The sequence below is a fragment of the Pectinophora gossypiella genome, chromosome 12 (assembly GCF_024362695.1).
Source record: "Pectinophora gossypiella chromosome 12, ilPecGoss1.1, whole genome shotgun sequence".
NCBI classification, from domain to species: domain Eukaryota; kingdom Metazoa; phylum Arthropoda; class Insecta; order Lepidoptera; family Gelechiidae; genus Pectinophora; species Pectinophora gossypiella.
The window spans coordinates 6,229,990-6,256,568 of record NC_065415.1 but is presented as its reverse complement, the minus strand read 5'-3'; the positions used below and the strand labels follow the sequence as shown (position 1 = coordinate 6,256,568).

At 36.7% G+C, this 26,579-nt stretch overlaps 2 protein-coding genes across 6 annotated transcripts in view; one reads left to right on the top strand and one right to left on the bottom strand.

Moving 5' to 3' along the window:
* The window catches only part of LOC126371079 (transcription factor collier), a 69,871-nt gene that overhangs the window by 12,820 nt on the left and 30,472 nt on the right, over positions 1 to 26,579 (top strand). For all 5 annotated transcript variants that reach the window (XM_050016273.1, XM_050016272.1, XM_050016271.1 and 2 more), the window contains exons 5-7: positions 1,369 to 1,424; positions 9,434 to 9,507; positions 10,710 to 10,778. In XM_050016273.1, coding sequence (XP_049872230.1) covers positions 1,369 to 1,424; positions 9,434 to 9,507; positions 10,710 to 10,778 — 199 coding nt within the window. The remainder of the gene's footprint in view (positions 1 to 1,368; positions 1,425 to 9,433; positions 9,508 to 10,709; positions 10,779 to 26,579) is intronic.
* The window catches only part of LOC126371088 (uncharacterized), a 421,730-nt gene that overhangs the window by 389,816 nt on the left and 5,335 nt on the right, over positions 1 to 26,579 (bottom strand). The window lies entirely within an intron of this gene.

The following is a 26,579-nucleotide window of genomic DNA, read 5'->3' as shown; positions in this document are numbered from 1 at the left end:
TGTGATATTTTTATGATCCAAACATGAATTCGAAAAACGATTTCGAAAATCATAGGTTTAGGCCCATGCCGGATTGGAACCTGCGACCTTACAGTGAGAGTCAAGCGTTCTTTTAACTGGGCTACCACGACCACTGGATGAGGATAGGCTAGGGAACCATATTTTGATTTAGAACGTCAATATCAAAAGTGGCTGTAAGTAATCTTTGGATTACTTGGAGTTCTGCATGATGGGCGTCAGTACTTTGTCTAAGACGAAATATCCTTTACGTAACAGAAATACTTTCAAACTGTGGTCAAAAAAATAAGACCCTAAGCACAGGTGAGTGCTATAAAAACAGTATTAAAAAAAGAGATTGTTGATCCATCCATTATACAACTACTCCAGTCTTTCGAACTGTGTAACCGAGAAAAAGTAGCTGCAAAAATAAAATGTTAACAAAATAAACTACACTAAACTTTGAGACTAAATTACTTAAAACTAATTGGAAATTGGTAGGTACCATACAATCATGAACGCCAATTAAAATCGTCTGGATCCGCGCCTGTGAACAACAGACAATGCGACGATCACATAGTAAACATTTGCCGTCTTGGCCTTAGAGCCACCGAGGTAATGGAAAATTGGCACCGAACTGCTCTTAGACTATGAATGATGACTGCGGCTCTCAGTTCGATACTAAGAGCCGCTTTGTGCACCCACAATGGACTCTGATGACATTAGAGGAACAGTTTAGACTATACAGACTGTGTTTGAGTGAAATTAGCTTACTTAGATGCCCCTGTGTCTTGTTAGTAAATCATACTTAAATCATTCAAGTAACTCACTTGATACGTAAGCTAAACTCTTGATTCTCGATAGCTAAACGCTTTTCCCAATAATTTCCTTCTTAATTTTAACATTAAATTAAAGAAGTCGAAATATATCTAATAACAGTTTGACTATACCTTGTAACCTTTGTTTAGCTAAGTGTTAAAAAAGTGCCCTTACTAAAATTTTACAATGTACCTATTATGAGCTAAATTTCACTCTTATTATTTTAATTCTTGTCGTGTGTGAAAAAGAAAAGAGAAGAGTGGAACAAGCGTGGAGGCAATTTCAGGAGGTTAACAAATTGTGCAATGTCTGCCGCTACGCCGCGTAGCGCTCGTAGCCCGTAGCTTGCTACGATCTTTATTGCTACGATGTGTAAATGTTACTGTTTTATAGTAGAGAGAATTACTAGAAAATAAGCGACTAGCCTGGATGAATTTATGCTCAATTTCTTTTTTATTTTGTAGGACTTTTAGTATGAATTCTATTCTAGTGTTGTAATTATTTATTCAGTCCTTGAAAGTGAGTAATTTAAAAAACTATTTTTTTTCGCAGGTATCAGACAAGAACAAGACATTTTCGTCCGTCTCATCGATTCAGTTACGAAACAGGTACGTAAAACAAACAAAAATTCATTTTTATTTCAATCGGATATCAGTATCTTTAAAAACAACCACTTATTTTAGTTACATAATTTATCACTAACAATTTAAAAAGTAATTACATTCACAAAAACAAAAACCGCAAACTTTTAGTTTAGTTATTTCTCTCATCGACCTTTGCAACTGCGAAGCGCACCCTTGGCAACTCATTTTATTCCCGCGCTCACGTGTCGCACACGCGTCCGATTGTCATCGCCGACGCCCGATTAGCCCCTAATCCCCACGCCCCTTGGCCACCAGAATAATCGTCTCAACTCTACTGTATTCAGCACAATCATTATCGTTATCTCGCGTTACAATTTTATTTTACGTCACTCCCCCGTCACTACTTTTAAGTGTCGACTTTCAATGGTAGTGTCAGATTTTGACAGACAAGCGAAAGGGTTGGTGAGAAGTGTTAACACAGATTCTCATAGGGGCAGGTATTGAAATTTAGAAACTAATTTATGGAATAACAAATGGTTTTTAAAGTAAAGAATGTTGTTTAATGTGTTCAAATATTTAATTTTTAATCTACATTTGCAAATGTATGGAAGTGACTAACAACTGTCTTGTAGGGCCTTTGATTGACACCAGGGTTTGTGAAATCGGTCATTTACCTCAAGCACCGTACGAAAGAAGAAGACTAACTATCTTGGATACAATAGTAAAAGAGTGGGTTTTGGAATTTGAAAGGCATATCTGGCCCTTGTGAGTTTTTTTTTGACGTGACTTATTGTAGATTTGCCGCAGATGGCATCAACTACTTTGGTCGGACAAATGGGGAGCGCTGAATGTTCTTACCCGGTCCCTTGTGATCTTACAAGAAGTTTTACTAGAAAATCGCATCATCGTTCTTGTTAGCTTTAATCTCTCAGTCTCTCTTGTCAATCTCTCTCTTGTTTGTGACAACAAGCTTACGACACTTAGTAACACTAAGTTATTTTCCCCCTGACTAAGTAAAGTTTCAAAGTTTCCGAATGTTTATACGCATATAATACCACATCTTAACGGCCTCTGTGGTCCAGTGGTTGAGCGTTGGACTCACGATCCGGAGGCCCCGAGTTCGAATCCCGGTGGGGACAAAAATCACTTTGTAATCCCTAGTTTGGTTATTACATTACAGGCTGATCACCTAATTGTCCGAGAGTAAGATGATCCGTGCTTCGGAAGGCACGTTAAGCCCTTGGTCCCGGTTACTATTTACTGATGTAAGTGAATAATCGTTACATGAGTTATGTCAGGGGCCTTTGGCGGCTCAATCATAACCCTGACACCAGGGTTGATGAGGTTGGTATTCCACCTCACAACCCACACGATAAGAAGAATACCATAACAGCAGCTGCAAGGTTTTTTTTAAGTTTACTTGTAGCTCTGCCCACCCCATTAGGGATTACGAGTGTGAGTATATACATATAAGTATGTACGTTGTACCTATATGAGATTTGAAAATCATTAAATACCTAAGTATTTTTGGAACAGAACACAGAAAAGGAATGAGCAGTCATGAGCAATATAATGTACCCACTTTAGGACTCTGTCGCACTAAAAATTTGACATTTAGTGAGACTTACAGTTCAATTTGTCTAAAAAGTTAATGTGACATGGTACCAAAGTGTATACATATTAATGCTCGTGACCGAACAAAAGTAACATTTCTGCATGGTATCCGTTTTCACTGCACTCGCAAACTTTCGCCCCATTGCATTAAGATGGAAACGAACTCTCACATTCCGTAATTCTTAGTTAACAACGTTCGGCCTAAGTTAATTATGTTGTTGGCATAAATCTTTCGTAATTGGCCTCTTGTTTCACAAACACTAACTGCTCGGGACGTGTTGAAATTATATATGTGGCACGGTGAGGCTTCATCAGGGTTCGGTCGGTGTCAGTGAGGGTACTTTATGAATCTAGGTAAAGCTAAATAGTTTATTTTTTATTTTTCACTCACCACCTATCTCGTCAGTCTATCAGAAAGCTCGGTGGGCCTGCGTGAGTATTTAGTTCATCATGTGATGGATGCACCTTTAATCACCATCTCCCTAGCAATATCCCGTTTTTCACAGGGTTCGCTTAGCTAACCTGAAGATTTCACAGCTCCAGTTTTTTACAGATGTGACTGCCTGTCTGACCTTCCAACCCGCGAAGGGAAACCCAGTTCAATACAGGTTAGGTCACATCACATACCTCCGAAAATGAATTTCTCGGGAATGTGGGTTTCCTCACGATGTTTTCCTTCACCCCGTAGCACGTGATAATCATTTATGATCCAATATCATAAATGAATTCGACAATCATTGATTTAGGCCTGTGCTGGATTCGAACTTGCGACCTCAAAGTGAGCGGCAAGCAATCTATTAACTGGGCTACCACGGCTCACGGATGGATGTACCTTTAATGCAAAAAAGAATTTTATGTCAGAGTTACAATTAAAACAAATATAGAATCTTGACATGACACATCACGTCTAACCTTAGCAATTACAAGGAAGATTGACACGCAAAACAGTCGTTCACGAAAACCGGCGAAAAAAGATGGCGTCCAGATAATAGTGGAGTCGATTTAATTGTATTAAAACGTTAGGCTGAGGGCACATGGGCAATCAGCTAATGCCGCGGCGGTGCATGCGAACCGTACACGCAATGTTTGGGAAAATCGAGGAATGCCCAACAATTACCTCGCGTAATGGTGCATCAGTTAGATGGGCTAGGAACTGAGATGAATTACGTTTCGGGAATTAAAAGACTCCTGAAAAATCCTGTCTCTTGGAGCAGTCAATCTATTGTAGACTGCTGCGTAATAATCATGAGAAATATCTGTGTGAGGTCGTTTAGGAAATGAAAGTTTAGTTTCCATTTCATTTTTTAATAAATATTTACTCGTCATCATCTCCCTAGCATTATCCCGTTTTTCACAGGGTCCGCTTACCTAACCTACAGATTTGACAGATTCGGTTTTTTAGAGACGCGACTGCCTGTCTGACCTTTCAACCCGTGATGAGGAAACCAGCCCAATACAGGTTAGGTCGGTGGCGCAGCGGTTAATGCGCTTGGTCTGCGATTGTTGAAGTTAAGCAACTTTCGCATAGGCCGGTCATAGGATGAGTGAACACAAAAAAAAAGTTTTCATCTCGAGCTCCTCCGTGCTTCGGAAGGCACGTTAAGCCGTTGGTCCCGGCTGCATTAGCAGTCGTTAATAACCATCAATCCGCACTGGGCCCGCGTGATGGTTTAAGGCCCGATCTCCCTATCTATCCATAGGGAAGGCCCGTGCCCCAGCAGTGGGGACGTTAATGGACCCATGATGATGACAGGTTAGGTCACTTGCCTTCGAAAATGCATTTCTCGGGATATGTGGGTTTCCTCACGATGTTTTCCTTCATTTATGACCCAAACATGAATTCGGTAACAAATTCGACAATCATTGGTTTAGACCTGTGCTGGATTCGAACCTGCGACCTCAAAGTGAGAGGCAAACGTTTTTTACCAACTGGTTGGATGTTTATGAAAAATACTTACTGTAACTGAATATTACTATTTATTATGTATTTCAACTGTCTTTATTACCTTGAGATTTGTGTCTGGTTAATGGGAATAGGCTCGGCCCTGTAAAGTGAGCGTTAAACAGAGCTGGTGACGAGTGTGTATACTATACAACTCTGCCTACCCTTCCGAGGGTACAGGTGTGATACTATGATATGTTATGTAACAAATGGACTGAACTTGACATTTTTTTTTGACCCTATAGATCAAATAAAAGAGAAACACTTAAACAAAAAATTTAGTGGCAGTAACAAAATTATCTCATACTAGTATCATGAGTCATGTCAGGAGCCTTTGGCGGCTCAATAGTAATATTTTATTAGTTGGTAATCCACCTCACAATCCACACGACAGAAGAATACCTAAAAACTATATTTATTATGCAATTCAGTTATATTACCACGAAAGAAAGCGATCCTATTAACCACGGGCGCTGCAATTTTAAACTACCGGATTATTTGTGTTCCCATACTAAATCACGATCATATCAATATCTAAAACATCAATCTGGGCCCCTCTATTTGAACTTGGTCTTAAGATACAGCTGATGGCTCGTCGAATGAGATCCGAATAAATCCCATAGAACAGCCAACATTGTGAAAAGAGAGGCGCGCGCAGGCCACGTGCCTTGATGATTATGTTTACTTAACTATGTTCAAACAACATATTAATTTGATTCTTTTTGTTGGGAAAATGACTTTCGGAAGCTATTCTTGGTTATTAAGAAAAATGTTCAGAACAAATAAAGAAAGAACAATATTGTTTGATCAGTTTGGTTTCCGATTTTAGATCAAAAGAATACCTAATAAGATGTAAGTAGATTGTTTTCTGGCGAAGGCATAATGTTGTGCTATTTTAGTGTTTGAACATTTAAGAAGTGTATTTCAATAAAGTAAGGACACTTTTAGGCTTGATAATTTAAATCGTAAATAATCCCATTTCTAAAAATTACGAATAACCCCCAATCCAATTTTCATAGCTTTCCACCTTCATAAAATTTTGAAGCGCTTAAATACAATTTTAACAGTTCGCAATAACACCGAACGTTCCAATAACATTTCAGTGGCACAATAACAGCAATAGTGCTCGTATCTACTCTACCTACGCAATAAGCGAGCTGGCAACGTCGCGGCGGTGTCGCGACTCTACATAAATCACCAACTTCTTACCTACCACCTCTTTATGTCGAATCTCTTATTTTTATTCTTTGCAACTTCCTCAGAACTGCGAAGTATTTTTGGGAGAGACTAGCAGATAATGTAATATTGTGTTTAAAATATTAGTGTATTGAACTTTTATACGACACTGGTTTTCTTACTTCTTCCTATATTGCGTTGCTATACTTGCCATTAAATTTTATGTTTTGTCACTAAGTATTTCGTGGCGGTTACAAGTAGCATCAACATCTCTCAGAGTGCTCAGCTAAACTTTTGCAATTCTAACTAAAATCCTTTCTCGGTAAATATTACAAATTCCATAGTCGAATAAAAACTTTCGCAAGTACACTACTGGTAAAGTTAATCCGCCCTAAAATTCAAACTAAACATTACCAGTAAGCAAACAGTGTCCATTTTTTTTTGAATCCCCATTAATTCCCCAGAGATTGAATCCCATGCGGCGGACAATGCCCACTGCGGGCACTCGCTCCCGCAATCCTGTGGGACAGAGGAATGGACTTGAAAAATGTACCCTGATAGCTCGTTCTAGTTTGTTGATAGTTGTGCCACTGACTATTTTTATCTATACTGCGAAAACAAAACACAAACAAACCAAAAAGTTGTTCCACTTTTGAAATTGTTACTGACCAGTTACTTATTTAAAAACAATCAGACATCAGAACAATGTTCCACATTCAAGTTTTTTATGACTGATCCCTGGTAGTGGTTGCGTGAAAGATATTGCTACAGACAAAGAGGCCGCCTATTTGTACTGTTGTCAAATTTTTGTATGTTTTGTTTGTATGCAATATAGTATATTTGATTCATGTTCACTTTTTATCATAACTAAACTTAATTACGTGTTTGTCGTTGATAAATAAATTGATTATTTCTAAAATGAAACTACATTATATACCTGGCATATAATAATATTATATGCATACAAAAACATTCACTAAGTCATTACAACTAACCTACATTATCATAATCGTACATACATTGAATACTACACCTGCTACCACTATCCCCCTAAACTGCCAAAGTAAAAAAGATCCAAAATAGCATTCTACAAGCTACTTTGTTGCCTAAATAATTCTGTGTGACCCTTGAACACCTATAACAAAACACCCTCCATTAAAAATCCCTCAATCCTCAGTACAAAAGACGATAATACCAGGGTATTTCATATTCAATTATTTTTTTTGTCAGGGATGAAAAAATCTGTCTTTAATATTTGGGGAGCTTATGCGTGTTATACTAACTTTTAAGTAATAGTTACAGATATAGGGGAGTACCAACATACAAAAACTTACATCTGCAATAACTTTGTAGGCGGGCAGAACCGCAACACGTTAGAAGACAATCTGTTAGACACTTAGAACTACTTATTCTCTCATGCGGGTTATGAGATCAATGACCGACCTTATCAAACCTAGTGTTAGAGTTATTATTGAGAATGACCCACGATAAATTGACTCATTGCGTTGCATTTCAGTTGCTACTGCAATTAGGGATTCTCTTTGTTTATCATCAAGCATAGTTGAGCCAACATATTTGGCCAATATAAAAAAAGGCACATGTAACGACTACATACTAACAGTAGCCGTAGCCGACACGGACTGCTTAACGTAGTGTTCTCAGAACGGCGGATCATATTACTTTCGAACAATCGCGTGATCAGCCTGCTATGTCCTAACCAAACTGGACCCAAAGTGATATTTTGTGATCATTTCCCCACCGGAATTTGATCCCGGGACCCAACGGAATATGTGCCTAACGCTCTATCACTAGGCCGAGACGATAAGACTAAGAGATACTTTCAATATTGGCGTTCTAGAAAGATATGAGGATCTGTATATCATGTTAGCAACATCTATATTAATCAAATAAAATCACATCAAATATACTTTACTGCACAGAACTAAATTTCAACAATCAGACATAACACATGAATACAGTACAATTTTGGCGGCCTTATTGCTCTAGAGCAATTTCAATTTCAATTGCTTCTAGAGCAACTACTACCGGGAAGCAAACATTTACCATACTTTTTTTATTACTTAAGTCCATCACCATTTTTTTGTCAAGGAATGTAAGAATTTATTTTCAGACCAAACCCCACCGCACCTAGTAACAAATTTCAAACGATTTTCTTCCTCGTTGTTGCTCCTGTAAAATCAGCCACTCATTCAAAACGCATGATCGACCCTAAAATAACGGATGCACATTTGGCAAAGAACCCGAGTGTATGCATCAGGATTAGTACCCCCTACTTAGGGTCTCAGTAATTAGATATTAATAGATAAACGCGGAGCCACGTGCTGGTCGATTGGGTGAGGGCAGAGAGGTCCAAGGTAGGAAGAGACGTAGAAAGTATTATTGATGCTTATTGTTAAGTTGAAAGTTTTTGTCAGGAAACTATCATATGAGAGTCCTTAGCGCTCTTCATGGTCCATACATGTAGTAAATTGGCTGTTAGCGCTGAATCTATAATGTCTACAGATTCGTTATTATACCTCTAGCACATTATTTTGTGTGATGGAGTTTTTAAATACCTACAAAATTACACAAATCATGTCTCTACATTTACTTTCCGCTGCTTCACATACAGGTAGTAAAAAAAATCGCGCGACGTTAAGCCACTCGCCGTAAAGAGACTCGCCGTTCGGGGAGTCGCTGTCAACGCAATAATCCTACACTACTGACCACTAAGATATAGCTTTATACTCAATTTAAAAATTAAATTTTGAAATAAATAATGAAAGAGAAAAATAAAATTATCTACAGGAAAATCAGTACCGGCATTCTTACTGAAGCTATCTCCATAAATGCACTTATTCACTATAGGGAATGACTCACTTTTTAAACCAGTTTATGGAAAATGCATCCCTATGCTACTCCTAATTTAGAGTTGCCACCATAAAAAAAAACGATATTGAAAGTAATAAGTGGATGCAACTATGCAAATGCGTAATGTTGGTACAGATAATAAAATAGATTAGGCGCGGTGGGTGCATATATTAGCAAAAAATAACTGCGTGATGAAGACTGAATATATCTTATCTGGTGGCCAATTTTTAATTAATGTAATATACGTATAATTACGGACCATTTTTTTTTATTTGTATTTCTATTTTGACTAAGGTATAACTGATAAGAGAAAAAAATAATTTATAAGTATTAACAAATATTCGGAATTTCTCCTATTGTTAAAAGTGATAGTTTTTTTATCTTAAATTAAGGAGATTGAAGAAGTAACACTTTGTTTTCTTTTTTACAGCCAATCGTATACGAAGGTCAAGATAAGAATCCAGAAATGTGCAGGGTTTTGCTTACACACGAAGTCATGTGCAGGTAACATTAATATTCTTAAAATTGACGTCATAAAAAGTTCACAGCAGCAATGATTCGAGGAAACGACTCGACATTCATTTGTCATAAACGTCGACTTCTGTTTAGTTTTGCTTGTCACGTTTCTTCTAAGTTTGGGTTCGCGTCGAGTTACAATAGCCATCAATGAATGCTCATCATTGGTTGTGTCAACTTGCCCATAATGTATTGTGTTTTTAATCCTGTTATATTTTACATACATACCGCCTCTATCTTCATATATAACTTCTGTTTTCATTTGGTCATTCGCTCCTTGTATTCCAGCAGCAATATATTCAAGCAGACAAATTGTTTATTGTTTACATCTGTACCATTTCCGTAAACACGAACGCACATTTACGTAAACCCATCGCGAGCAAGTCCGTAATTACAAAACACAAGAAACTGGATCGCACAAGTGAACGTTCTTATTAATTTAACCGTTTGTTTGGGGTGGTTTTTCCGTATTGCCTCCGGTACATGTGTTAGTTGCTAGTTGCGCCTGTGTGAGCAATTAAAATTTTATTCCACCTTAGACGCAGTGTTGACGTCTCTTTTGTCTGGCTATGTGCATCCTTGTCTGGCGTCTTCAGGGGAGGAGTCTCGAGGGAGTCTGTCCTTTCAATGTCTTTGCCCTTTGCGTCAAGAAGCCCCTATAGGGCGCGTGCAACTCCCGCTGTTTACTTAGCGTGGATGCGGCTTCCGCGTTTATTGTGGCCGTGTTACTGGATTCTGTTTGATTGTATTTTGTTGTTCCCGTTTTTGTATAATCTCATCTTATTATCTAGAAATCTTTACAATGTTACAGAGGTTGTCTCACTTGCATTTTGATATCCCTAGCTGCACTTTATAAATCAATGAAAACTAATAATTTAATTAAGTTTATATTGATAAAAAAAAAACGTAATCAAAAACCTTTTATATTATTTAAGATGTTCAAAATTTAAGTCACATTTTCGTATATAATATATATGAACCAGCATCACGAATCGTTCTTGTTATGAGGGACAGACGTCCCGATGTGATCCCTTCTGTGTATCTACTGGTAATATATTGATTTTTTCCTACGAGTCTCCTTTTGCCTTTCCACTTTCCTTAAAAGAGAAGAATTTGATATTTGATTCTATGACTTGTAGTTTTATATAAAAGTTTGTAGGTATTATATTAATTTAATTATTTCTTTACAGTCGGTGTTGTGATAAGAAGAGTTGTGGAAATAGAAATGAAACGCCTTCGGACCCTGTTATCATAGACCGGTAAGTAAAGTTTGAAAAATTGTGTATAAAAATATTAACTAGACTTTCTCATTAGAACCTTCTATAATCTTATAAGACACACACAAATAGAGAGTTGTGATTATCTGAACTCTAAACTTGACTAATAAAACTCAAGTAGTAGTAACTCTTAGAAGACAAAAGTATTGCTTAAAAAATTGAAACAACGCGACAAAATTCAACTTTTATGAGAAGCAAAATCGCACGAAAATTTCATACTTCTATTTGCAGCGATTCATCAGGCCAAAATGACGGCAATCTCAAAACTTTACCACTGAAATGCATTCACGTCGACGATACAGAAACTTTTGAAGGCTCCGTTTGCATTAGCTTTTTGTTGGGAGTCGCATTCAAATGGACTTCAAAATTCTAGACTGCCGGCCAGTAAAAAATAATGTCTGATGGGGGATAATGGGAACTTAAGATTACCTTGTGCTACTTTAGTTCTAGCATTCTATATCCTAACAAGGCATTTCTTTAATTCAAAGTTCACAACTACTTACTCTAAAATAAATACTTTTGTAATAGGTGCCATTGATTTAACAATGGTCGCATCTGCAATGTCAATTAAAACTACATACGAAAACTCTATACCAAACAACAACTATCGATTTCGAAAAAAAAAACAAAAGCCAAACGAAAATTGCCCGAATTTGTCTCACGCTGAGCCATTCATCGACATCGATAGACGTAGGGAGGAGCTCGGGCTAATCAGGCTGACAAATATCGAAATTTCAATGGAAGAATGTATGGGCACTATTCTGGTGCCATCGAGGGGTGGCCGTGGTGCTTTTATTTCGGTCCTTTTTCGGGAATTCAATAGAGATAGGCGTCTCCCATTTGGAACGTCGTTCGATATTTGAAATTTAGGGTTGGAGATGATTCAACAAAATGGGTTTCCTAGCATTGCTTTGACTAGGATGGTCTTATTAAAAAAGCTTTCTACCTACACATACTTTATACCTTGATTTTAAATAAAGCCTTCTATCGTTCGAGTTGCCTATACTTTTAACTTCCTTAATCTTACCTACAGATTCGAATTATTTATTTGCTCATAAAACATGGTAGAAATAATTAAATTGAAAAAATAAATGGACAGCTTGACTGTTTAATATATCGTTTGCGCAGCTGAATCTACATTGTGGAATAGCTATATATTGAATTCTCGAAATAATTGAATTTTTACCGGGTAGTCAGTCTTATAAGAATTTCCGTTTACCTCTATTTATTGGCCAAATACTAGTCTCCCGGCAACCCTACTCTCTGGGTTTTGTAATTCGGCTCGATTCAAATTTTTTCTACCTTGGAAACAAAAATTCAGCATCGGCCTTTGTGGGCGAACTTTCCTTTGCTTTTCGACGGGGCATGAAGTTGATCGTCGAAATTTCCTAACCCACGAATAAACTTGTGATTTTTCCACGTTTGATGTAAATTAAACTCGGCTGAGTGTGAGCCCATTATGAGAAGCCATTGTGGAAAATTTTCGAATGGGATTTTGACGATGAATATTTATGATTGCGGAAGCCCTTTGAATTGAGTTTTTAAAGTTATCGTTATGTAGCTTGTTGTACACCCATGTCTGAAGTACTTATAATTATTTTGACTCTTCATTAGTCATTTTTTTTAACATCAAAACTTTAGTACCTCTATGTCCATCATATTAAATACTCAATATTCAAATTCAAATTCAAAAATATCTTTATTCAGTAGGTAACATAGTTACACTTTGAATCGTCAATTTTTACATAACGAACGTCTCATCCGCCTAAAACTACTGCAGCTTCTCACAACCTGTATAGCCGGGGAAAAGAAGCTGCAAGAAAAACCTCGGCACAGGACCCTAGACGTTCTTTAAAAAAATAAAAATAAACATAAAATATTGGTACTTATACAATTGAGTAATTTAGCTGCCTAATGTCAGTTCTCAGACAGTTAATCCCATGCATTCATATCTTCTAAATAATCACTAACTTTATAATAACCTTTTTTGTAAAGTTTTTGTTTAACTACTGTCTTAAAACAGTTGAAAGGCAAATTCTGAATGTGAATGGGAATCTTATTGTAAAAACGTATACATTGCCCCTTAAAAGATTTAGTAATCTTATGTAATCGACTGACTTGTAAAGCAATAGCTTCCATAAATACCAAAAATAACCTCTATTAAACAATTTGTAAAGTATACCTGCATTGATTCAGAAGATGTGTTGCTGACGCATTTTCTTGTCATTTCTTCTCCACAAGCATAACACCTTGTTTATTCAAAAATGTTAAATTGATCTTCAACAAGGTTGTCCTTGATAATTACGTTGAATTAATAATCCTGAAGTGAGTAAAAACCAAAGAAAACGTAAGTGTTGCACATTATTGAACCCCTTAATCAATCGCTATTAAAACTTTGTCAGTTATAAAAATAAGAGAATGTGTGAAAGTTTAAACTGTAACTACCCCCAATACACGTATGCGCGAGTTAGTACAGCTAGCTAAATGTCATGGTAGCAAACAGGGCAATAATCCATCAGGGCTATTCTGTACGCCGCGCCCACGTGAACTAATGCGATAATTGAAATTGTGCAATTGCGTGCGAAACGCCCAACACCGAATTCATTACCGCGCGTTTTTTTCACTGTCTCTTTTTATTTTTTGCACTGTCGCTCTGCAAAATGATACATTTTGATGTTTTAATTATTTTATGCACGTCTAATGGTTTGTTAGGAAATGGACTCGTGGACGGTGTTTTTTTTTTTTAATATAATGTAGTGGGTAGTTTATTAAAAATATTTTAAAACATACAGTTAGTTTTTTAGAGTAGGCACTTATAAACAGTTTTGGATGATTGTTGTGTTTGTTTACGTTAACGAAACTTGAGATACAACTGTCTCTTTATCGGGTCAACCAATGAACAACCGAAGGTTGTCGAAAAACGCATCAATAAACAAAACAACGAGCAACAACGGTCAAAAGCGTTCGAGTATCGATAACAGGAATAATTGACATGCCGGTAAAAGCAGGCAACAATCCAGAACCCTTCGAATCAGCAGCAATTTGTTAAGTGGATTTTTGCCCGAGACACGCTCGCGGCTCGTTGCGCTCCTGTACACAATTTCATTATCTGTGCCCGCCTGCCCGCGGCCGACTACTATTAACTTATGCGATGCTGTATTCAGCCATGGAAATTTTCCATTTTTTTACAACACTTTTTAGCATTTTTTGCAGTTTTCCACTGTTTTTAATACTTTCTGATGGACGCTAATTGTATATTTGATTATTAAGCTTCCTAGCTTAGCCTAGAATAACCATGCAGTTATTATAGCTCAAGTATTCAAATATATTCCTCGTATACAGTCCTAAAATTGCTCATGTAAAAACTTAATTCGAGTCATACCAAAATTATAAAAATCATCCAATGTTTTCTGCGTTTCTAAATTACATTTTCAATATTCTCTTATCTACTCTGACCATGCATGACGGTGTATCATGTCAATAAAAAGGGCAACTTCAGTCGATTTTAGTCAATTGCTCAAGACACCCCAAATTGTTCAACGATTACACTGCAGGTACTTACCCAGATGGACTTTTGAAATCAATTCGTACCCACGCAATCGGGTCCCCTAAACGCAATCACTTAAGAATTTTATGAACCGTTCTGATTAAGATGTTGTGTCGTGGGTTTAAAGCTACAGGGGCTAAGCCCTTGGATAGGAATGAACATATTGTGACTGGAATAGCTATTAAAGGATTAAAGTGAAGCTGTTATTAATGCAGATTATTTATTGGTAGGGTTTGATGGGAACTGGACCCACAGTATCAAAGTGAGAGTTGGAATCCATAGAAAGGCACAATTATAATTAGTGGAACTAAAGTAATATACACACAATTAAAAAGTATATAGCTTATAATATACAAACTCCTTATAGAAATCATTGTTATTTTATGCCGAGTTCACCTAATAGACATCCATTAATTTAGTAGGGCCAACTATGTAGTTAATAAAATGTCAATAGAATAGTTTTTTCGTAAGTAAACATTAGCAAGCAGGGTAAAGTTCACACTCACTCGACATATGGCTAACATCTATATTACAATGGGATTTTTACACCCTATTTCGGTTGCGACAAAATCGATTCCCAATTCGATATGACCCTCTTGTGCGCTACTTCATAGAGACATATTTTCAATATATATGGACTCTCGATTTAGCTTTTTAGGAGAGAAATTAGACTTCAATGTTTAAAATTTATTTAAAAAAGGCTAAGCTTGGCTAGAATACATTTCTGTTCCAAATGCAAGTGAAAAATCTACTTTCGTGGCTGAATCTTAATTTTAAATTAAACGAACGTTACGTTCTAAAACCGAGACGCCTTCGGCTGCAGTTTTCCGGTAATTTCCAGTAATTTTCGGTCCTGTGAACGGTGGTACGAGAGAATCACGGCTATTATATTATCTCATTAGACACGCCGCGGCGCCGCGCTCCTCTCTTTTCTTTTCGCCAAATAAATTCCTTTCTGAGCGGCTGATTTCTCTATTACATTTTTGTGTAGCTCAGTTTAGCGTTAGGAAACGGATATTCGGAAAAGGTTCCTTTTATCTTATTTCAGATATATTGTAAGTCCTTGAAATAGTCATAGATATTTCAAAAAAGGATCGATTAATTTTCTTATTGTCGAAGTTAGTTACTTACGAATAACTTTCCGCATTTATCGAGTGCAGAAAGCATGTGTTAACACTAAGCTATAAATTCATATTACAAATAGTTTGCAACTGCAAGTTTGTTGGTGCGGGACCTCGGAACTTCTCGGTTTGCACTTACACCGGCTAAGTTTCGATAACTTCATAAGTCTCTTTATTAATTGCTTTGAAATTTCTTCAGTTGGGAAAATTTTAAAGTCGGTTTAACTTTATACAAAATTTGTTTCACACCACTATAATTGTCTCTTCTAAAACAAGTCAAGTTACTTACTTCTAATTCAATAATAAAAAAACCACAACATTTTAAACCATAATTAAGAATGAATGACATAATCCGACCGTGTATACAATACAAATCATGCTAATCTGTACAAAAAGTAAGGCGCAACAAAAGAATTCGGCACACTTACAGTGTAATGTAAACCAAAAAAGAAAACTGGTCCCAAAAGCGTACCCTGGGGGACATCCGCGCTTCGCTCGGCCCGATACAGACACGACGACGGTGATTAGGCTTCTTATCCACGAGATAGCGACAGAAACTGTGCAAGACTTAACAACTAGGACCGTTTTCTTATTCCCTTCAACCAAGCATTTTCTTCCCCGCCGACTTATCTAATGCTTGCCACTGTTCGACTTAAAATTTTCCTATGTAATGTTACAGAGTTTTGTCGGTTATGAATATTTATCTCTAATTTTGCTCATTAGATGTTAATTTTCGCATCCTTTGTGAGTTTATCTACATCGATTAGGAGATATAATAAACAGTCGAGTTGAATAAATCAAGCAGTAATGAGATGTCTCATTTGTGATTTATATCGGGGTGTTCGTTTGCTCCCGGATTGCCCTCTGATTTTTCTACTCGATAAGTCCGGGTGACGGTCGTAAATTGAAATATGATGAAGACTTGGTAATAAGCCCTAGTAATCTCACCCTTCGATTGGGTTCGTTGGTGTGACATTGCAAAATATGTGAATCTAATATTTCTACTATAAATAAAACGCTCAAGTGAATTATATATGGCTTTTGATTCAGATGGATTTTATAAAGTTATCAATACTTTTTCGCTGTCTTTTCCTTAACACGCCTTTTGCTGGCCATGTTCTGCTATTCTATCTCAATTTCGACCTCATTTTCGATTCCAATACGTGATTCGTCGGCTCTCAAATTATTCGGTGAAAATTCACCATCTCGTTAGAATGTGCTACCCGGTCGGGCGAGCCAACCGCTTGATAAATTGTCTGGAATAATAATGATGAATTGCAACTACTCCGATCTCGATGCTGGTTCTAATCTACGGAGCGATTTTGCTATGCGATACGTTATTTTTGGAAAGGGATATGTTTTATAAACTTAAATACTAAATGCCATATTTGTACTTTGGCATTTAATATTTTGTAATGAATAACCTGTATAAATAAAATAAGGTTACTGCTTTCCAAATATTAATAAAACTAAAATGTCACTAATTCCTTTTCTACTCGAGCTCTCAATAATCTGTTAAGTAATTTCACGACTTCAACATAGGCTTAAGTTTATACCTAAAATTATTTTTTAAATTAAATTCTAATTCGACGTTTGATATTACGTAGAGCCCGACGAAATTACTCCAAATTAGCGACAAATCTATTAAGAAGAGGACGTCTCGGGCCCATTTAATTAGTGACTGGGTTTTATCATCCCCCTCTTTGCTCCCATTTGTTGGAAATTCAACAGTAATACTGCCATATTGGCGAGGCTTAAATAATATTGGGAAATCTCTTTTGTAATTTCTGTATTTTAAATGGAATTTCTTGTGAAAATCTAGAGACAATACTTTTTCTACATTTTTTCTAAAGAATAAGAAAATATAATATTTGACTTGAATGTTAACAAATAGTTAAATATATTTAATTTCTTTTTATTCGTTTATCGTAAATAACTAGTGGTAATCATCTTGACATTTATATCGTTTGGCACTCGTTAGTGGTATACTCCAGATTTCCCTCCCTATTATTTAAAATGGCTCGTAAAACACACTTATTTAGGAGTGTCATTAAAATTGTATGGGAATTCATGCGTGACATCTTCTTTGAAGACAAACACGCCTTGTGCTTCGTAGTAAAACAAAGTAACGCTAATTGTAGCTTTTATGGGGACATCGCGTGCTAGGTCAGCTAGCAGGCAAATTGTTGGGGCTCTGACGTCAGAATACATTACTATGTGGTTGGATATGGCATTAGGTACATGCTTCTTCTTCTTGGTAAGTACAAGTGTAAATGTTGAAAATCGTTTTGAATAATGAAGTGTCAGTTCTAAAATCAATATACTGAACATACATGAATCGCTCCGTAGATTAGAATTTATTGTACAATTTAATGTCTACTTGCTTTTAATGGAAAGTACCTAGATACAAAAATTTATTTTTAGCAAGGTACAATACATCACATTTCAATATTATACAGCAATTTTAAGTACTTATATTTCATTGAAAAACAGCAAACATTCGTTGGTGATAAAAATATACAATTAAGTACCAGAAATTATTGAAAGCCATTCTTAACTTCATGTCAAAAACACAATTATGACGATTTCATCACAAAATGAAGCTTGATGGCCGATGTGGAAAGCAAAACATCACTTAGTTTCAATTTATACGAGTGGTCATTCAATTAGTTATCTAGATTTGAATGTAACTAATCGCCTTTTTACTTGATTGATGGCTTTCAATCCTCTTCAATTTTACTTCAAGATAATCACTAGTTGGGGAACAAATTGTCCTTTACTTCCATTAGCTAGATAATAGCGATAATAATACCCCTAGGTTTTAATTGTAGATTCTCGGAAGTTACATTTCAAAGCTTTGTTGGTTATTTTATTTATATCCTTCTATACCTCAACTTTCACTATTTTGTAAATAGGGTTTGTGTCTGTTACAACATATTGATTTCTGTTGATAACTCAACATCCTTGGTAGGTATCATCTCATTATAATAGTCGACATCATTAAAAAAAAATACAAAAACTGCTGAAAGATTCATATACGTAATTGAAAACACATAAATAGTAAAAACGTATAAACAGAAGAGATATTGGACAATTTAATTGCTATTTTAAGCGAAACCAGAATCTGCCCGCACTCGGCGTGAGTACATGCATAGGAGCTGTTAGTCCCCCTTTGGGTTTCAAGACGTCAGCACGTTTAAGCGACTATTAATTATTAAAGAGCATTCAGCTCCTTCCTTTGGCTCTTTGATAGAGACTGCACAACAATGTGGCTAGCTAGTGATTGCCTTCTCTGCAAATTGCATTATGGTTCCTTGTGTTTTGTTTACTTGTTTCTTGAGATTTGGGCAGTGTTGTCTGCATCTGTAATCTTTTTAGCCAAAAATTGTGTCTTACTTAAAGGGATTTAGTAAGTTGGTTTTCTTTAGTAAGTCTGCTGGTTGGATAATGCATTTGCAACAAAGGAACAATTTCAAAGAAAACTTAGGAATATCTGGTTCAGAGGTTTACTCAATAAAAGCAAAAATGTGACATAATATATTTGTAAAAGATACATTATATTTTACTACCAAAGTGAAATATGTTTCAATGCAACCCTACCTGTATTTCCGTACACCTACACCTATACAGTGTATAAGAATAGAAAGTGCTCTTAAAGTGTATTTCGGCAAACATGGCGCAAGGGTGCCTTTGATGGAAGCGCCTCCGATTGTCAGTTGTAAATCCAATTTTCACTTTATATTGGTAGTTTCAATACTTTCAACTGCTGCCGTGGGGTGCAGTAATGGATCCGTCTCGGATATCAGATCAGCTATTGATATACCATTATCTCAAATGAACTGTGACCTTGCAACACTGTTGAGAGAAAATTTTGTTCTTAGAAAAACTTTTATAGTCCTAAAACTTTGAAGGTTTAACGAATTGTAAAGTGTCAAAATATATTTCTTAGATACTTTTCAAATCTTCGAAGATTTTCGAACCTTAATAAAACAGAATTGTACATGCCAAATGATATTATTAGAAATCTAAGTCCCCTGTAAGTAGAAAATCGATATTTATAATTTTATTAATAAGTACCTAATTAAAATTTTCTAATGGACTAAATGTGTCCTTGTCTAATGCTAAGAAATCGATAATAATCGATCGATTGTTAGCTTTTTTTAAAGTAAACTTGTAAAAAAATAACTGCATTCATCCAAATAAGTACTACCCTATATCAACAGCCTGTAAGAAATCCGTTTACACTTAGCACGGAGCTTAAATTCCATTGGGCACCATTAACGCCTTGTCAAGACCTATTTCGGATGATATTTTAAGATAAATGAGATTTTTCGTAATTCAAATTCAAATTCAAAATCTTTATTTTCAGACTTTTGTCCATAGATGTTAGTAACATAGTACTTAATCCTAACGGCCAAGTAGCGAGTACCATCCGACGCAAATCTACTGGAATGTCTATCGTGTGGGTTGTGAGGTGAATTACCAACCCCATCAACCCTGGTGTCAGGCTTATTATTGAGCCGCCAAAGGCCCCTGACATGGCTCATGTAACGACTACTTACTTACATCAGTAAGTAGAAACCGGGACCAACGGCTTAACGTGCCTTTCGAAGCATGGATCATCTTACTTTTTTGGACAATCAGGTGATCAGCCAGTAATGTCTTAACCAAACTAGGGACCTCAAAGTATTTTTTGTGATATGTCCCCATCTGGATTCGAACCCGGGACCGTGATCGTGAGCCCAACGCTCAACCACTGGAGCGCGAAGGCCGTGGAATGTATAAAAAGTATGTACTTTCAAATAGGTACTAACAACTCTATAAAAGTTTACCAACGTGTCCGGCGTTTGTTTTCGTTTGGCTTACAATTTTTCCCGTTGTCACGAGGAGTTAATGAAAGAATTAGCTTTCATTACAACTGATACGATTCCTTAAAGGGATTGCCGAATGAAGACGAAGTGCCCTCGTAACCTTTCTGATGGCCGAGGATCAATGGAGCAAGGGTCGTCTTATCTGTGATTAGTTTTTTTGCGACACATAAAATCCTATTAGAACGTTTTATACGGTACGAAAAAATGCCCACAGGAAGTCAAGCATTTTCCTAGACGGATTAAGGCTTACAGATAAAGGTGAATGACTAAACTTGGCTCCCGTACTTACGTATACTCACCTAGGTATACATATACACATGTCTACGGTACAGACAAAGTCTAACTTTCAACTGTAATGCATTAATTAAGCCGTCGCGATCCCCGAAAATCGTCTGAAACTCGCTCCGTTTAAATTAGTGCAGAATTCATTTTCTTTTTTAATTCGTCTTCCAAATTCAAATAAGATTTCTTTTTTTATTACGCCCGCATAAAAGGGTAGACCAGGATTCGTCGCTCCGCTCGCTTCGGAACGCTAATTCCTCCTCGTTTCCCGGGATACTGATTGGACGATATATTTAACAATGCTACCGACACGCTTCTCTGCGAAAAAATACATCTTACGTACTTTTTTCTCGCTGGGATTCCTTTATTTTCTTATTTTCTATTTGTTGTAGTCGAAATGTTGTAAGGGAGGTGGTGTAGTGCAGGCGTTAATGAAACTAATGGCAATTAGTGGAAGGTTGCGTTTGGCTTGCAGGGGTGTGGTGTTTAGTTATTCGGTCGGCGGAGTATACAAGCATAATACGGGGCACCCAGACCATGGAGGGTCTTAAAGGGAGGTCGTTTGCTTCGCTGCCAGCCTCCTAAGATTAATGACATTACGCCAAGACAGTTTGTAAGAGGCGAACGTGACAAAAAAGTGAGTCGTAATTAAGTAGATCGATTTAATGGCGACCAATGATTCTTTTAGCTACGCGCACTACGCAATTTGCTTAATTATGCTCATTTATTTTGATGATTATTTTTCGGTCTTTATTAAATCAAGTATTGTATGAAAGAAACATGAGCATAAATGCTATTACTTGATACTAGCGTCCCTATTCATCAACCAAATAAATGTGGTGGTTATATTTTATAAGTCATTAAATAAATAATTTGATAAGCTGGTCTTATAGGGAAGTCAAGAAATTGGCCTTTGATAGACTGGAATGGAAAATGCTACACCGACAAGAGCGTGGCTCTTAAATTGATGATGATGATGAAGCTGGTCTTACATTTTATTTAATCTTATTCAAGTTTTCATATTTACTTACGTAGTTGTAAGATGTCCCAGAGACAAACCTTGATCGAACACGCTGGACATCATAAAATATTTAACACTCATATCTTGCAAGCGGCCGAATATTATCGACTTGCCTATAAAACGAACAACTCCTGTAAGACAAAGAAAGACATATACATTCCACTTGTGCAAGAGAAGGATGTAGAATTATTGTACGATGTAGTAGGATCTTTGGAAATTCGCTCGAAACGTTTGCTTTCTTTCCCATCGTTTTTATCGCCGTCGTTATATTTTGATAGAGCAGTTTGGCGCGATCGGCGATATAACGTTTATGTTTTGGTTTCTGTATTCGTACTCGAACCTAAGGTTTGTACATTTTGTTTACTGTTTATTGTTTGATTCGGCCTTACAGCACTATATGTAAGTATGTTGAATTTTAATGCACCTACTCAAATAATTTTCAATAAAATCTCCGTCTATTTAAAGAGGGAATTAAGTTTCTGTTACTCAATACTACTTCATTCCTATAGTAACATAATTTTAATTATAGAACAATGCTCAATATCTTTTTATTGTACTTTTTATAGGTACCAGTATAAGTAGAAAAAGTCTTCTGAAAAAAGGTTAGATACTTAATCCTTTGAGCGATAAGGCGGTCATTTGCCATGTACTTAGTTAAGAGTCTTTTGTAAATGTTTCCTTTTATTTTGGTGCAATAAAGTATATTTTTATTGTATTATATTGAACGAGATATGCAACAATCCTTCGATTTCGCAACTAAGCACTTTTCAAGAATCATTAAACCCGATTCAAAGAAACTTATCACAAACGGGTCTCATTTTATCTTTTTTAAACATTTGAAGAAAACTAAAAGTTTCACCGACATAAGAAATTCAGCAAATACTGTTGTTGGTTCACATTTTATCAGCAAACTTGCGGCGGGCGTAAATATGCTTACCTTAAAAGTTTTCAGTGATAAATACCCTGCAGGGCTCGTGAATATAAAACATCTTGTACATTCGCTAACGTGAATCATATTTTCTAAATATTTTTATTTGACCGTCTCACGGCCTCGATAGAACGTTGCGCTCATGTTATGATGCTCCGGGTTCGATTCCAGTGGTGAGACTGCTGTTTGTTTGGATAAGACATAGCTTGAATCACCTGTCTGTCCCAAAGATAAATATGATTCTGTGCGTCGAAAAGAACGTTAAGCCTTTGGTACCGGACTACTAGCTTAAAACATCTCCACCAGCCGTAGTGGAGTAACGTGGTGAAATATGCTCTATACCCCCTCCGGTTGATTGAGGGGACCGATCATACTTGTATAAATAGCCTGTATACATTCCACCGCATATAGGTTGTTTATATGACTGTTTCTTTTTAATTTTTAGTTTGTTTTACTTACTTAGTTTGTTATTTAAGTACATTCATTTAGCAGTTGCATATCAAACCATTCATCGACGCAGAAATAAAGTAAAGCTGGTAAAAAAATGCAAAACAAAACAGTAAAAGGAAGTGATAGACCTGGTTTATGAACTCTCAAAACAAAATAAAGCTTGTGCCTGCTAGGATAGCTGCATTTTTCGGAATTATTTTATTTATTTAAGTAAAGTAAATTAAATACAATTAGTAAACCGAATTCGAATCGGAATTTTTCGGAATCATTTTTAAACATACGCCAGCATATTTCGGCGACACACTTTCGGACGCGCCAGTCTACAAGACGTAATAACTCAGTGGGACCCTCTCAAAGATGATACAGTGGTCTGTGCAGTATTTTGCATTCGAACCCGGTCCCTCCTAGTGAATGATAACATGTCTCTATGTCTTTACTACCTAGCATTTGTAGCGGGATTTGAATATACAGGTTATGAGAAGCTGCAGTAGTTTTAGGCGGATGAGACGTTCGTTATGTAAAAAATGACGATTCAAAGTGTAACTATGTTACCTACTGAATAAAGATATTTTAGAATTTGAATATATCTGCTTTTATTAATCTCTGACGCTACGCGAATAAGGGTATTAAAGAGCGAAATGAAAAATACTAACTCAGTATTAATAATATATAATAAAGAGAAAGAAACGGCCTCCGTGTTTCAAGGGTTTGAGCGTTGGGCTCACGATCCGTCCCGGGTTCCCGGAGGGGACATATCACAAAAATCACTTTGTGATCCCTAGATTGGTTAGGACATTACAGGCTGATCACCTGATTGTCCGAAAGTAAGATGATCCGTGCTTCGGAAGGCACGTTAAGCTGTTGGCCCCGGTTACTACTTACTGATGTAAGTAAGTAGTCGTTACATGTGCCATGTCAGGGGCCTTCGGCGGCTCTATAGTAACCCTGACACCAGGATTGATGGGGTTAGTAATTCACCTCACAACCCACACGATAGAAGAAGAGAAAGAAAACGCAAAAATAAGTATAATATAAAAAACCTTACTTACAACCCCCGTTGGTATGCACCATATAATCAACAAATCTAGGCAAGGTGGTTGCCAGATCTGACGCCAGCAGGGGTGTTTCATCCTTTTGTCAGTCTGGCTGACTGCGCTATCGGACCTTCAGAACAAATGGTCCGATTTGGTTGCGGATTTTTTGTTTAACGGGTGATATTTGCGCGAAAGTTCTTAGACTGGAGGATACAGGATCTGATGATGACCAGGTGGTCATAGGAACTCACAGTAAAATGACACAACATCCCTTAGTTTGAGATTTTTTAATTGGCTTAATGAATACTCGGTGGTTGGTATTCTGGGTCTTATGATGACCAGGATTTCCTACAAACGGGTACGAACTCTGTTGAAAATATGATTTGGTAGAACATTTTCAGACTACAATATCTAAGCTAGGAAATTCCAAAGAAGAAGGTTTAATAATGTTTATGACCAATGCAAAGTATCGGTTATCTCAGGCTTCCACGGTAAATTGTGTAAATAACATTATGTCAGAACGAAGTCAAGAGCAAACCCATCTTAATTAAAAAAAAATAAAAAAAATGTCCAAATGCGTCTTTGTATATGGCCGAATTAAACTCGATTATTAACGTTGTATTACTGAACACATAGATAATCGTTGGTTATTTTTATACGTATTTATCTAAAAATACTTTTTCCATCTACTGCTAGGTACAATCCCCAAAATATTTTTATTTTTACTTCAACTTGTCTATTTATATTCTCAATAATAAGCTGAGGCGAATACGCCTACTTTTCTGACCTTATCGCTATCGAACTCTGCTGACATTTGGTCCAAGAGACACAAGTTAGGTCTTCTAAATACTTTATAATTTACATAAATAAACTCACGCCGTAATCCTTATGGGGTTTGCAGAGCTGCAAGTAATTAAAAATAGTTTGCAGGCACTGATGATACCAAGTCCTTAGATGAATATGATGAACCTTATGGTGACAATAGGGATCAGAAATGACACAATCCTTCTGTCGGATTTTATAAAACGTCGTATTATACTGTATTATTTTGTATGATACTTTTTGAAAAATGACAAGGCTCCTTGGGTCTTTCTAAATACAGGGAGCTTCGCTTGAATTCACCTAGGCTAAGTTTAGATGAAACTGAAAAGCATAATTAATAAATACTCAATAACTAAAGGCAAAATTAATCTTCCCGACAATGCCATCAACTTGTAAACTCAACAAGCAATAATTACCTCCTTTGTCCTGCACGATGTATTATAACCCTACTAGAACCATAAAATGATCCGCAGTGGCGCGTATTTTCATACGCGGTCGCGAATTTCCCAATAATAAATTATACTCCTTGTCCGCTTACCTCGGGTTAACCGGCTTTTATAAACTACCCGGGTAATTTATAACTATTACCCGGCCGAATACGATCACGTGATATCACTTTATAGCGTATTCATCCGGTAAATATGAGGGCACTCCGTAATATGTTACTTGTATACACGTTAACTTGTGGTCAGGAGGGGAATTACTATTAGGTAGCTTATGCTTTCCTGGTAGCTTTAAGCTTAAGTGATGCATTAAGATACTTAAAATGTGCTTCATAAACGTATACTTGTCTGTTTCAATTGTATGTATTTTATTAGCAATGTTGTTCTTTCTGTGACATCACGTTGCTTAACTCAAAATTCGTGTCACTTTTTCATGATAAGTATCGTTTTTATTAGCAAGTTACTTATACACTGCAATGTATAGGATACAACTGTTTCTCTTTTGCGATACCTTAGTCAAGAGAAGAGAGGAATCAGTTATTAACGACATCCGTGGTATAGTATCGATTCAATTTTCGAGGTCCCGGGTTCAATTTCCGGTGGGAACATCACAAAATATCGTTTTGTGATCCCTTATCGCAGGCTGATCACCCGATGGTCCGAAAGTGAGATGATTCGTGCTTCGAAGGGTATGTTAAGCATTCGGTTTCGGGTCATATTTACTTAATTAAGTATGTAGTCGTGAAATAAGCAATATCAGGGGCCTTTGGCGGCCCAATAATAACCCAGACACGAAGTTAATGAGGACTGTCATTGACCTCACCACCCACACCACGAAGAGTCAGTAATTGTTTAACTTTTCGCACACCCTAATAGCTGTTATACTCCGTCCTGTCAGCGCTATACATCTATATGATATGGCTAATGTGCCAGCAAATAATTATGCAGCATTCTTATTTTTATAAACTATAAAAATGTTTGTACTTATTAAAAAAATAGCAAAAGAAACGGGATAGAAAACACTTATTTGATAGAACGTGTTGCGGAGTTATTCGAAACGAGAGCTCCACGAAAACAATCCCAATTCTATTACGATTCTCCGAACGGCGAAACTATCCGAGTTGGCGAACTAACAACGCGACCAAAACATACAATCTTACCTTCTAGCGGGTGCTTAATGTAATCGCGCTCAATATCCTTTGTTCACTTTCAGACTCATTAAAAAGGCGATGCAATTTAATGAGTTGATAGTGTGCGTTAACCC